The sequence below is a fragment of the Oncorhynchus mykiss genome, chromosome 23, assembly GCF_013265735.2.
Source record: "Oncorhynchus mykiss isolate Arlee chromosome 23, USDA_OmykA_1.1, whole genome shotgun sequence".
Classification (NCBI taxonomy): domain Eukaryota; kingdom Metazoa; phylum Chordata; class Actinopteri; order Salmoniformes; family Salmonidae; genus Oncorhynchus; species Oncorhynchus mykiss.
Genome location: NC_048587.1, coordinates 6018510 through 6030707, shown reverse-complemented (window position 1 = coordinate 6030707; position 12198 = coordinate 6018510). Strand labels below are relative to the sequence as shown.

At 49.5% G+C, this 12198-nt stretch overlaps 1 protein-coding gene across 1 annotated transcript in view; it reads right to left on the bottom strand.

The window, feature by feature from the left end:
• LOC118943860 (mucin-2-like) overlaps positions 1 to 12198 on the bottom strand; it is a 62727-nt gene that overhangs the window by 37833 nt on the left and 12696 nt on the right. Inside the window, exons 4-5 of the mRNA XM_036960169.1 lie at positions 10256 to 10362; positions 2105 to 4970 (exon numbers count right to left, since the gene is read on the bottom strand). Of these exons, the coding sequence (XP_036816064.1) occupies positions 2105 to 4970; positions 10256 to 10362 (2973 nt within the window). The remainder of the gene's footprint in view (positions 1 to 2104; positions 4971 to 10255; positions 10363 to 12198) is intronic.

Sequence of the window (12198 nt, the reverse complement as noted above, 5' to 3'; positions counted from 1 at the left end):
AGAATACTGTATAATACTATGTTATTATAATATAGAATACTGTATAATACTGTGTTATTATAATATAGAATACTGTATAATACTGTGTTATTATAATATAGAATACTGTATAATATTGTGTTATTATAATATAGAATACTGTATAATACTGTATTATTATAATATAGAATACTGTATAATACTGTTATTATAATATAGAATACTGTATAATACTGTTATTATAATATAGAATACTGTATAATACTGTGTTATTATAATATAGAATACTGTATTATACTGTGTTATTATAATATAGAATACTGTATAATACTGTGTTATTATAATATAGAATACTGTATAATACTGTGTTATTATAATATAGAATATAGAATATAGAATATAGAACTGTATAATGATATGGCTGTATTGTTAGGGAGTTGAAGCCAGACCAGGAGGGTGTGTGCTTTCAATCAGTTCCACTAAGTCTTCTATTATTTCTATCACATTAAGCAGTTCTTAATTCCCCTGGAATCCTCTCTCCCTCTCTGCCTTTCTCTCCGCCTGTGAAAAAAGGACAGAAATACAAAGGATGCGTGGGAAAATGAAAGAGAGATAGAGAGAGAGAGAGAGAGAGAGAGAGAGAGATACAGAGAGTGAGAGATAGTGAGCTAGAGATAGAGAGATAGAGAGTGAGAGATAGAGAGCTAGAGAGTGAGAGATAGAGAGCTAGAGAGAGAGAGAGAGAGAGAGAGAGAGAGATAGAGAGCTAGAGAGAGAGAGTGAGAGATAGAGACAGAGATAGAGATAGAGAGATAGAGAGTGAGAGCTAGAGAGCTAGAGAGTGAGAGACAGAGTGAGAGATAGAGAGCTAGAGAGTGAGAGATAGAGAGATAGATAGAGAGTGAGAGAGAGAGTGAGAGATAGATAGTGAGAGATAGAGAGTGAGAGAGAGAGTGAGAGATAGAGAGCTAGAGAGAGAGTGAGATAGATAGAGAGTGAGAGAGAGAGTGAGAGAGAGAGCTAGAGAGAGAGTGAGAGATAGAGAGATAGATAGAGAGTGAGAGAGAGAGTGAGAGATAGAGAGCTAGAGAGAGAGTGAGAGAGAGAGTGAGAGATAGAGAGATAGATAGAGAGTGAGAGAGAGAGTGAGAGATAGAGAGCTAGAGAGAGAGTGAGAGATAGAGAGATAGATAGAGAGTGAGAGAGAGAGTGAGAGATAGACAGTGAGAGAGATAGAGAGAGAGAGAGAGAGAGGGGGAGCTATAAAGAGAGAAAAAGAGAGCGAGAGAGCTAGAAAGGACCTCCTCTCTGCTTCAGGATAACGGTGCTGTATGACAACGAACCACCGCGGATGCAGATACCCTGCAGTGAGAGTTTCATTTAAACTGAGGAGAATAAATGATTCATCACAATACAATAACATAATACGGTTCAATTATCCATCATGGAAGACTGAGGACGAATCAAACCTGAGAGTGGTGAAATGTGTATGACAAATAAACAGATTCTATAGCATCACACACACACACACACACACACACACACACACACACACAGAGAGAGACACACACACACACACACACACACAGAGACAGACACACACACAGAGACACACACACACAGAGAGACACACACACACACAGAGACACACACACACACAGAGACACACACACACACACACACACGGAGACACACAGACAAAACACACACACACACACATACACACAAAACACACACACACATACACACACACACACACACACACACACACACACACACACACACACACACACACACACACACACACACACACAGCTGTACAGAGAACCTATATACTTAGACAATGCTCTAATACAGAGACTGGTACAGTCAGTCCAGAGGAGGCTGGTGGGAGGAGCTATAGGAGGACGGGCTCATTGTAATATCTGGAATGGAATTTATTGTACGCTCTCAACATCATCAAACATATGGAAACCACATGACCCTGTTCCATTTATTACATTCCAGTTTTACAATGAGCCTGTCCTCCTACAGCTCTTCTCACCAGCCTCCACTGAGTCAGTCAGAGTCATATGTAGTCATTTCCTATCAACAGCTCTGGGAACCGTGAGACAGTAACTCCTACCTTGGTGCTTGATGAGAGTGATAGCTGGAGGTTGTGGTTGGCTGCTCCTGGCATCTGCCTGGTGTGAATGATGTGTTACATCTCCTTCTCTCTCAGTCCCTCTTCCCTCTGGTCTGGAGGACTCTGTCTCTGGGGGACACATCTCTCTCTCAGTCCCTCTTCCCTCTGGTCTGGAGGACTCTGTCTCTGGGGGACACATCTCCCTGTCCCTGCCTGCTGGTCCAGCACTGATGGAAGAGCTAGAAGATCCAGTGTTTAATCTACTGTTGCTGGTAGCAGTGTCCTTGACCCGGTCCCTCACTGGGTCAATATTAGAATTCTGGGTCTGGTTAGGATGTCCCATGCTCCAATGCCCGGGTCCAGCTTGTGTAACAGTCTCTGGGCTCCAGTTCCTGGGTCCAGCTTGTGTAACAGTCTCTGTGCTCCAGTTCCTGGGTCCAGCTTGTGTAACAGTCTCTGGGCTCCAGTTCCTGGGTCCAGCTTGTGTAACAGTCTCTGGGCTCCAGTTCCCGGGTCCAGCTTGTGTAACAGTCTTTGGGCTCCAGTTCCTGGGTCCAGTTTGTGTAACAGTAACAGTCTCTGGGCTCCAGTTCCCGGGTCCAGCTTGTGTAACAGTCTCTGGGCTCCAGATCCCGGGTCCAGCTTGTGTAACAGTCTCTGGGCTCCAGATCCCGGGTCCAGCTTGTGTAACAGTCACTGGGCTCCAGTTCCTGGGTCCAGCTTGTGTAACAGTCTCTGGGCTCCAGTTCCCGGGTCCAGCTTGTGTAACAGTCTCTGGGCTCCAGTTCCCGGGTCCAGCTTGTGTAACAGTCTCTGGGCTCCAGTTCCCGGGTCCAGCTTGTGTAACAGTCTCTGGGCTCCAGTTCCCGGGTCCAGCTTGTGTAACAGTCTCTGGGCTCCAGTTCCCGGGTCCAGCTTGTGTAACAGTCTCTGGGCTCCAGTTCCTGGGTCCAGCTTGTGTAACAGTCTCTGGGCTCCAGTTCCCGGGTCCAGCTTGTGTAACAGTCTCTGGGCTCCAGTTCCCGGGTCCAGCTTGTGTAACAGACTCTGGGCTCCAGTTCCCAGGTCCAGCTTGTGTAACAGTAACAGTCTCTGAGACTGGGCATGGCTCTGTCGGGTCAGTGTGGCCAAACACATTAGCATAGCAGCTCGCTGGTCTTCTGGCTCTGTCCCGAGCCCGTCTCTCTTCGCCTCCTCTCTCTACACCAACCTTCTCTATGGATGTCTCTCTGGAAGAGGGAGAAGAGGGGTTTATGAACAGCATCAGGGTAGACTTCTGTATTGGCTTCCCTCCACCTCTGCTTCCTTCTGGGTCCCTCAGAGCAACTGTAGTGGTTGAGGTGGACTTGTTTGGAGTCAGGAACAGAGCAGAGTTGGGCCTGTCTATCCTGCCCATAGATGATTCTAGAAGGTACTGGGAGGGAGGGGTACTCTGGAGTGATTCCACAGAGTTCATGTTTGAATTCATGGCTCCTTGTTGCCACGGGGATTGTTGCCACGGGGATTTGTGTGTGTACACTCCCTCTGTGTAACTGTGTCTGTACTCTGACGGTCTACTGCTGCTTCTGATCACACCACTGGCATCCTGACCTGGGCTGTAGCTCTCTCTGTGCTCGGTCACTTTTATGACGGTGGCTTTTCTCCTGTGAACCGCCGTGCCCTGATCATTTGGTTGGTCACCTGACACAGATGAAACAGGGCTCTGCCTTCCGTTCAGTCGGTTGACAGGTTCAGAGGTCATCCTTCTGTGCTCGGTCACTTTGACTATGGTGGCGGTGGACTTTCTCCTGAGGGTGACAGGGGTGGAGCTGGGGTCGTTGCCGGTGGGGTGGTGGTGATGGACCTGGTCCTGCTGGGTGACAGAGGTGCATGTGGTGGAGAGTCTGGACTGGTTTGTGTGGTAGCTCTGGGGCCTGGGGGTTTTATAGCCTGGGACCCTGGCCTCGTCGCAGTGGTAGCTCTGGGGCCTAGGGGTTTTATAGCCTGGGACTCTGGCCTCGTCGCAGTGGTAGCTCTGGGGCCTGGGGGTTTTATAGCCTGGGACTATGGCCTCGTCGCAGTGGTAGCTCTGGGGCCTAGGGGCTTTATAGCCTGGGACCCTGGCCTCGTCAGAGTGGTAGCTCTGGGGTCTGGGGGCTCTAGATCCAGGGCTCAGAGGTCTAGACCCAGGGAGGCTTGTCGTCCTGGAGATCTTCTTGGTGGCGATGGTAATGGAGGAGAAGGCTGGTGTAGTTGTCTTCAGGACGATGGTAGCACCTGTAGTGGTCCTAGGGGCCGGGGGTGATACTACCCCAGCAGGAGAAGTTTGTGGAAGACAACTTGTTCGTTTTTGTAGAGAGGTTGCTCTGTAAGGCTCTGAGCTGGTTCTATAAGGAGTTAACTCAGCGTGTGAGGGTTTCTGTTGGACGCTGTTTGTCCTACATAGAGGGTTGTTGCTCCTGTACGGTGCAGATTTGGTTCCAGAGGGGGTTATCTCAGTGTGTGAAGGATTATTTTGGACTGTTGGCCTGATCGTCGAGGGAGAAGACGTTTGGAAGCTGTTGGTCCTGTGTAGAGAAGATCTCCAGCAGGGTTCTGAGTCTGAGTCGTCCCCAGGTTGGATTCCAGGAGACTGTGAGCTGGTACCATAGGGTGGAACCTCAGTGTGTGAAGGCTGTTGGTTGTTGCTGGTTGTACTGTGTAGAGGGCTCTTCCTGGTAGGCTCTGAGTTAGTGTTAGCCCCGGGTAGGGAGTTGTTAGACTGGGTAGGAGTCCCACTACCACTGAGGTGGGATGTTGTCCTGCTAGCCCAACTTCTCCTCTGATCCTGCCAACCTAAAGACCTGTTGTCCCTCTCCCTTGGGACTGAGCTTTCCTTGCCTGAGACCTGTGGGAAAGGAGAAGAAGAAGAAGGAGAAAAAGTAGAAGGAGAAGCAGAAGCAGAAGAAGAAGAAGAAGAAGACGAAGACGAAGAAGAAGAAGAAAGATAATCATGTAGATTGGGTGTCTTCATAATGTGTTAAACCACTATCTGTTTCAGGTGTCTTCATAATGTGTTAAACCACTATCTGTTTCAGGTGTCTTCATAATGTGTTAAACCACTAGCTGTTTCAGGTGTCTTCATAATGTGTTAAACCACTATCTGTTTCAGGTGTCTTCATAATGTGTTAGTTAAACCACTATCTGTTTCAGGTGTCTTCATAATGTGTTAGTTAAACCACTATCTGTTTCAGATGTCTTCATAATGTGTTAAACCACTATCTGTTTCAGGTGTCTTCATAATGTGTTAGTTAAACCACTATCTGTTTCAGGTGTCTTCATAATGTGTTAGTTAAACCACTATCTGTTTCAGATGTCTTCATAATGTGTTAAACCACTATCTGTTTCAGGTGTCTTCATAATGTGTTAGTTAAATTACTAGCTGTTTCAGGTGTCTTCATAATGTGTTAAACCACTAGCTGTTTCAGGTGTCTTCATAATGTGTTAAACCACTATCTGTTTCAGGTGTCTTCATAATGTGTTAGTTAAACCACTATCTGTTTCAGGTGTCTTCATAATGTGTTAGTTAAACCACTATCTGTTTCAGGTGTCTTCATAATGTGTTAAACCACTAGCTGTTTCAGGTGTCTTCATAATGTGTTAAACCACTAGCTGTTTCAGGTGTCTTCATAATGTGTTAGTTAAACCACTATCTGTTTCAGGTGTCTTCATAATGTGTTAAACCACTATCTGTTTCAGGTGTCTTCATAATGTGTTAGTTAAACCACTATCTGTTTCAGGTGTCTTCATAATGTGTTAGTTAAACCACTATCTGTTTCAGATGTCTTCATAATGTGTTAAACCACTAGCTGTTTCAGGTGTCTTCATAATGTGTTAAACCACTATCTGTTTCAGGTGTCTTCATAATGTGTTAGTTAAACCACTATCTGTTTCAGGTGTCTTCATAATGTGTTAAACCACTAGCTGTTTCAGGTGTCTTCATAATGTGTTAAACCACTATCTGTTTCAGGTGTCTTCATAATGTGTTAGTTAAACCACTATCTGTTTCAAGTGTCTTCATAATGTGTTAGTTAAACCACTATCTGTTTCAGGTGTCTTCATAATGTGTTAGTTAAACCACTATCTGTTTCAGGTGTCTTCATAATGTGTTAGTTAAACCACTATCTGTTTCAAGTGTCTTCATAATGTGTTAGTTAAACCACTATCTGTTTCAGGTGTCTTCATAATGTGTTAGTTAAACCACTATCTGTTTCAGGTGTCTTCATAATGTGTTAAACCACTATCTGTTTCAGGTGTCTTCATAATGTGTTAGTTAAACCACTATCTGTTTCAGGTGTCTTCATAATGTGTTAGTTAAACCACTATCTGTTTCAGGTGTCTTCATAATGTGTTAGTTAAACCACTATCTGTTTCAGGTGTCTTCATAACGTGTTAGTTTATCACCATAATTATACAATTGTAATGTTGTACCAACAAAAACGTTGTTGTTGTTGTTGTTGTTGTTGTTGTTGTGGTTATTGTTGTGGTTGAGGTTGTGGGGTTGATGTTGTTGCTGTGGTTGTTGTTGTTGTGGTGGATGTAGTGGTTGTTGTTGTGGTGGATGTTGTGGATGTTGTGGTTGTTGTTGCGGTGGATGTTGTGGTTGTTGTTGTTGTTGCTGTTGCTGTGGTTGTTGTGGCTGTGGCTGTGGTTGTTGTGGATGTTGTTGTTGTTGTGGATGTTGTTGTTGTTGTGGATGTTGTTGTTGTTGTGGATGTGGTTGTTGTTTTTATTGTGGTTGTTGTTGTGGTAATTGCTGTTGTTATGGTTGCAGTTGTTGTTGTTGTTGTTGTTGTTGTTGTGGTTGTGGTTGTTGTTGGTGATGTGGTTGTTGTTGTTGTGGTGGTTGTTGTTGTTGTTGTGGTTGTTGTTGTTGAAAGCCAACTTTGCCTTTCAGTGGTAACTTAAGCTTGCTGTTTGTACTGCTATCATATGACAGCCTCTCCCCTTGCTCAACAATGGCTGATTGGTTTCTCTTGTCTTACTAACTTGGGGCATTTCATGCGGCACAATAACTGTGTGTATCTGTGGCTCTCTGTTTGTGTCAGTGGTTAGTACTTAAGGCTTCTGCTTCTTTGGCTGTCATATCACTGCCTCTCCCCATTCTTAACAACAGCCCCAGCAGCAACCAGAGCCAGCACACAGCAAGCAGAGCCAGCAGACAGCAACCAGAGCCAGCAGACAACAAGCAGAGCCAGCAGACAGCAAGCAGAGCCAGCAGACACCAAGCAGAGCCAGCAGACACCAAGCAGAGCCAGCAGACAGCAAGCAGAGCCAGTAGACAGCAAGCAGAGCCAGCAGACAGCAAGCAGAGCCAGCACACAGCAAGCAGAGCCAGCAGACAGCAAGCAGAGCCAGCACACAGCAACCAGAGCCAGCACACAGCAAGCAGAGCCAGCAGACAGAAAACAGAGCCAGCACAGAGCGAACAGAGCCAGCAGCAGGTAACCAGAGCCAGCAGACAGCAAGCAGAGCCAGCAGACAGAAAACAGAGCCAGCACAGAGCGAACAGAGCCAGCAGCAGGTAACCAGAGCCAACAGACACCAAGCAGAGCCAGCACACAGCAAGCAGAGCCAACAGACACCAAGCAGAGCCAACAGACACCAAGCAGAGCCAACAGACACCAAGCAGAGCCAACAGACACCAAGCAGAGCCAACAGACACCAAGCAGAGCCAACAGACACCAAGCAGAGCCAGCAGACACCAAGCAGAGCCAACAGACACCAAGCAGAGCCAACATACACCAAGCAGAGCCAGCAGACACCAAGCAGAGCCAGCACACAGCAAGCAGAGCCAACAGACACCAAGCAGAGCCAGCACACAGCAAGCAGAGCAAGCAGCAGGCAACCAGAGCCAGCAGACAGCAAGCAGAGCCAGCACACAGCAAGCAGAGCTAACAGACACCAAGCAGAGCCAGCAGACAGCAAGCAGAGCTAACAGACACCAACCAGAGCCAGCACACAGCAAGCAGAGCTAACAGACACCAACCAGAGCCAGCAGACAGCAAGCAGAGCCAGCAGACAGCAAGCAGAGCTAACAGACACCAAGCAGAGCCAGCACACAGCAAGCAGAGCTAACAGACACCAACCAGAGCCAGCAGACACCAAGCAGAGCCAGCACACAGCAAGCAGAGCTAACAGACACCAAGCAGAGCCAACAGACACCAAGCAGAGCCAACAGACACCAAGCAGAGCCAGCACACAGCAAGCAGAGCAAGCAGCAGGCAACCAGAGCCAGCAGACAGCAAGCAGAGCCAGCACACAGCAAGCAGAGCCAACAGACACCAAGCAGAGCCAGCAGAGCTAAAAGCCTATCCCCCCCTTCGGATGTAACAATGAGCTCCTCGCTATCTTGAACACAACTGTTGAAGCCAAGGATCTTCAGAAACATATCCAGGCCTGAGCACTAAGAAAACAGTCCTGCGATCCAGACAGACAAGAGTCAGAGGGTGTTGGTCATGTGGTGTATTGAGGCCGTGCGATAGCATCCTGTCTATGATACCTCTTCAACAAGTACCTGTATTAATCCTACAGCACAGCCTTTGCACAAACTACAGCCTGGGGTGGTCTAGTGGTTACTGGCGCTGCCTTCAGAACAGATCACATGCCAGGTTTGAATCCCAACCCACACCCTTCTAATGCGTCCTCTCTACCTTCATTTCCCGTCTCTCTTCACTGCCTCTGGGCTGTTAGAACAGACATTGGACAATACATTATCCGTTATATGTACTGTATGTATCCCCTTAAAGACAAACATGATCAGTCAGTTACCTGGTGTTGAGTACTGGGGGAAGGGGCCTGGTCAGTTACCTGGTGTTGAGTACCGAGAGAAGGAGCCTGGTGTTGAGTACAGGGAGAAGGGGCCTGGTCAGTTACCTGGTGTTGAGTACCGAGAGAAGGAGCCTGGTGTTGAGTACCGGGAGAAGGAGCCTGGTGTTGAGTACTGGGAGAAGGAGCCTGGTCAGTTACCTGGTGTTAAGTACCGAGAGAAGGAGCCTGGTGTTGAGTACCGGGAGAAGGAGCCTGGTGTTGAGTACTGGGAGAAGGAGCCTGGTCAATTACCTGGTGTTGAGTACCGAGAGAAGGAGCCTGGTGTTGAGTACTGGGGGAAGGAGCCGGGTGTTGAGTACTGGGGGAAGGAGCCTGGTCAGTTACCTGGTGTTGAGTACTGGGGGAAGGAGCCTGGTCAGTTACCTGGTGTTGAGTACTGGGGGAAGGAGCCTGGTCAGTTACCTGGTGTTGATTACCGGGAGAAGGAGCCTGGTCAGTTACCTGGTGTTGAGTACTGGGGGAAGGAGCCTGGTCAGTTACCTGGTGTTGAGTACCGGGAGAAGGAGCCGGGTGTTGAGTACTGGGAGAAGGAGCCTGGTGTTGAGTACTGGGAGAAGGAGCCTGGTCAGTTACCTGGTGTTGAGTACTGGGAGAAGGAGCCTGGTGTTGAGTACTGAGGGAAGGAGCCTGGTCAGTTACCTGGTGTTGAGTACTGGGAGAAGGAGCCTGGTGTTGAATACTGGTGGAAGGAGCCAGGTCAGTTACCTGGTGTTGAGTACTGGGAGAAGGAGCCTGGTGTTGAGTACTGGGAGAAGGAGCCTGGTGTTGAGTACTGGGGGAAGGAGCCTGGTGTTGAGTACTGGGGGAAGGAGCCTGGTGTTGAGTACTGGGAGAAGGAGCCTGGTGTTGAGTACTGGGGGAAGGAGCCTGGTGTTGAGTACTGGGGGAAGGAGCCTGGTGTTGAGTACTGGGAGAAGGAGCCTGGTGTTGAGTACTGGGGGAAGGAGCCTGGTGTTGAGTACTGGGGGAAGGAGCCTGGTGTTGAGTACTGGGAGAAGGAGCCTGGTCAGTTACCTGGTGTTGAGTACTGAGAGAAGGAGCCTGGTCAGTTACCTGATGTTGAGTACTGGGAGAAGGAGCCTGGTGTTGAGTACTGGGAGAAGGAGCCTGGTCAGTTACCTGGTGTTGAGTACTGGGAGAAGGAGCCTGGTGTTGAGTACCGGGAGAAGGAGCCTGGTCAGTTACCTGGTGTTGAGTACTGGGGGAAGGAGCCTGGTCAGTTACCTGGTGTTGAGTACTGGGGGAAGGAGCCTGGTCAGTTACCTGGTGTTGAGTACCGGGAGAAGGAGCCTGGTCAGTTACCTGGTGTTGAGTACTGGGGGAAGGAGCCTGGTCAGGAAGCCACCTCGTTCTGAGCCCCACAGTGTTAATGATCGGTTTACTCCACTCCACTTTCTCCACCTCTCCCTCTGTGTGTCAAGAAACAATAATAAACAACAATAACAACTTAATCAGAAGGTTGCGTGTTTATATCATGTCGTGGTCATGTCATTTTAGTGGCACAGGTACAGGTACAGTAGCCTAGTGGTTAGGGGGGCAGGTAGCCTAGTGGTTAGAGGGGGCAGGTAGCCTAGTGGTTAGAGGGGGCAGGTAGCCTAGTGGTTAGAGGGGGCAGGTAGCCTAGTGGTTAGAGGGGGCAGGTAGCCTAGTGGTTAGAGGGGGCAGGTAGCCTAGTGGTTAGAGGGGGCAGGTAGCATAGTGGTTAGAGGGGGAGGCAGGTAGCCTAGTGGTTAGAGGGGCAGGTAGCCTAGTGGTTAGAGGGGGCAGGTAGCCTAGTGGTTAGAGGGGGCAGGTAGCCTAGTGGTTAGAGGGGGCAGGTAGCCTAGTGGTTAGAGGGGGCAGGTAGCCTAGTGGTTAGAGGGGGAGGCAGGTAGCCTAGTGGTTAGAGGGGGAGGCAGGTAGCCTAGTGGTTAGAGGGGGCAGGTAGCCTAGTGGTTAGAGGGGGCAGGTAGCCTAGTGGTTAGAGGGGGCAGGTAGCCTAGTGGTTAGAGGGGGAGGCAGGTAGCCTAGTGGTTAGAGGGGCAGGTAGCCTAGTGGTTAGAGGGGGCAGGTAGCCTAGTGGTTAGAGGGGGCAGGTAGCCTAGTGGTTAGAGGGGGCAGGTAGCCTAGTGGTTAGAGGGGGCAGGTAGCCTAGTGGTTAGAGGGGGAGGCAGGTAGCCTAGTGGTTAGAGGGGGCAGGTAGCCTAGTGGTTAGAGGGGGCAGGTAGCCTAGTGGTTAGAGGGGGCAGGTAGCCTAGTGGTTAGAGGGGGCAGGTAGCCTAGTGGTTAGAGGGGGCAGGTAGCCTGGTGGTTAGAGGGGGGGGGGGGGGGGGCAGGTAGCCTAGTGGTTAGAGGGGGCAGGTGCAGTAGCCTAGTGGTTAGGGGGGCAGGTAGCCTAGTGGTTAGAGGGGGCAGGTAGCCTAGTGGTTAGAGGGGGCAGGTAGCCTAGTGGTTAGAGGGGCAGTTAGCCTAGTGGTTAGAGGGGGAAGGTAGCCTAGTGGTTAGAGGGGGGGGCAGGTAGCCTAGTGGTTAGAGGGGGGGAGGCAGGTAGCCTAGTGGTTAGAGGGGGGGGGGGCAGGTAGTCTAGTGGTTAGAGGGGGGGGGGGCAGGTAGCCTAGTGGTTAGAGGGGGGGGGGGCAGGTAGCCTAGTGGTTAGGGGGGGGGGGGCAGGTAGTCTAGTGGTTAGAGGGGGGGGGGGGCAGGTAGCCTAGTGGTTAGAGGGGGGGGGGGCAGGTAGTCTAGTGGTTAGAGGGGGGGGGGGCAGGTAGCCTAGTGGTTAGAGGGGGGGAGGCAGGTAGCCTAGTGGTTAGAGGGGGGGGGGCAGGTAGCCTAGTGGTTAGAGGGGGGGGGGGGGCAGGTAGTCTAGTGGTTAGAGGGGAGGCAGGTAGCCTAGTGGTTAGAGGGGAGGCAGGTAGCCTAGTGGTTAGAGGGGAGGCAGGTAGCCTAGTGGTTAGAGGGGAGGCAGGTAGCCTAGTGGTTAGAGGGGAGGCAGGTAGCCTAGTGGTTAGAGGGGAGGCAGGTAGCCTAGTGGTTAGAGCGTTGGACTAGTAACCGAAAGGTTGCTGGATTGAATCCCCTTGCTGACATGGTAAAAGTTTGTTATTCTGCCCCCTGAACAAGGCAGTTAACCCACTGTTCCCCGGTAGGCCGTCATTGTAAATACGAATTTGTTCTTAACTGACTTGCCTAGTTAAATAAAGGTTCAATAAAAAAAAAAAATTAAATAACTTGACACGTGTCACTGTGACTCATAAACACACCTTGAG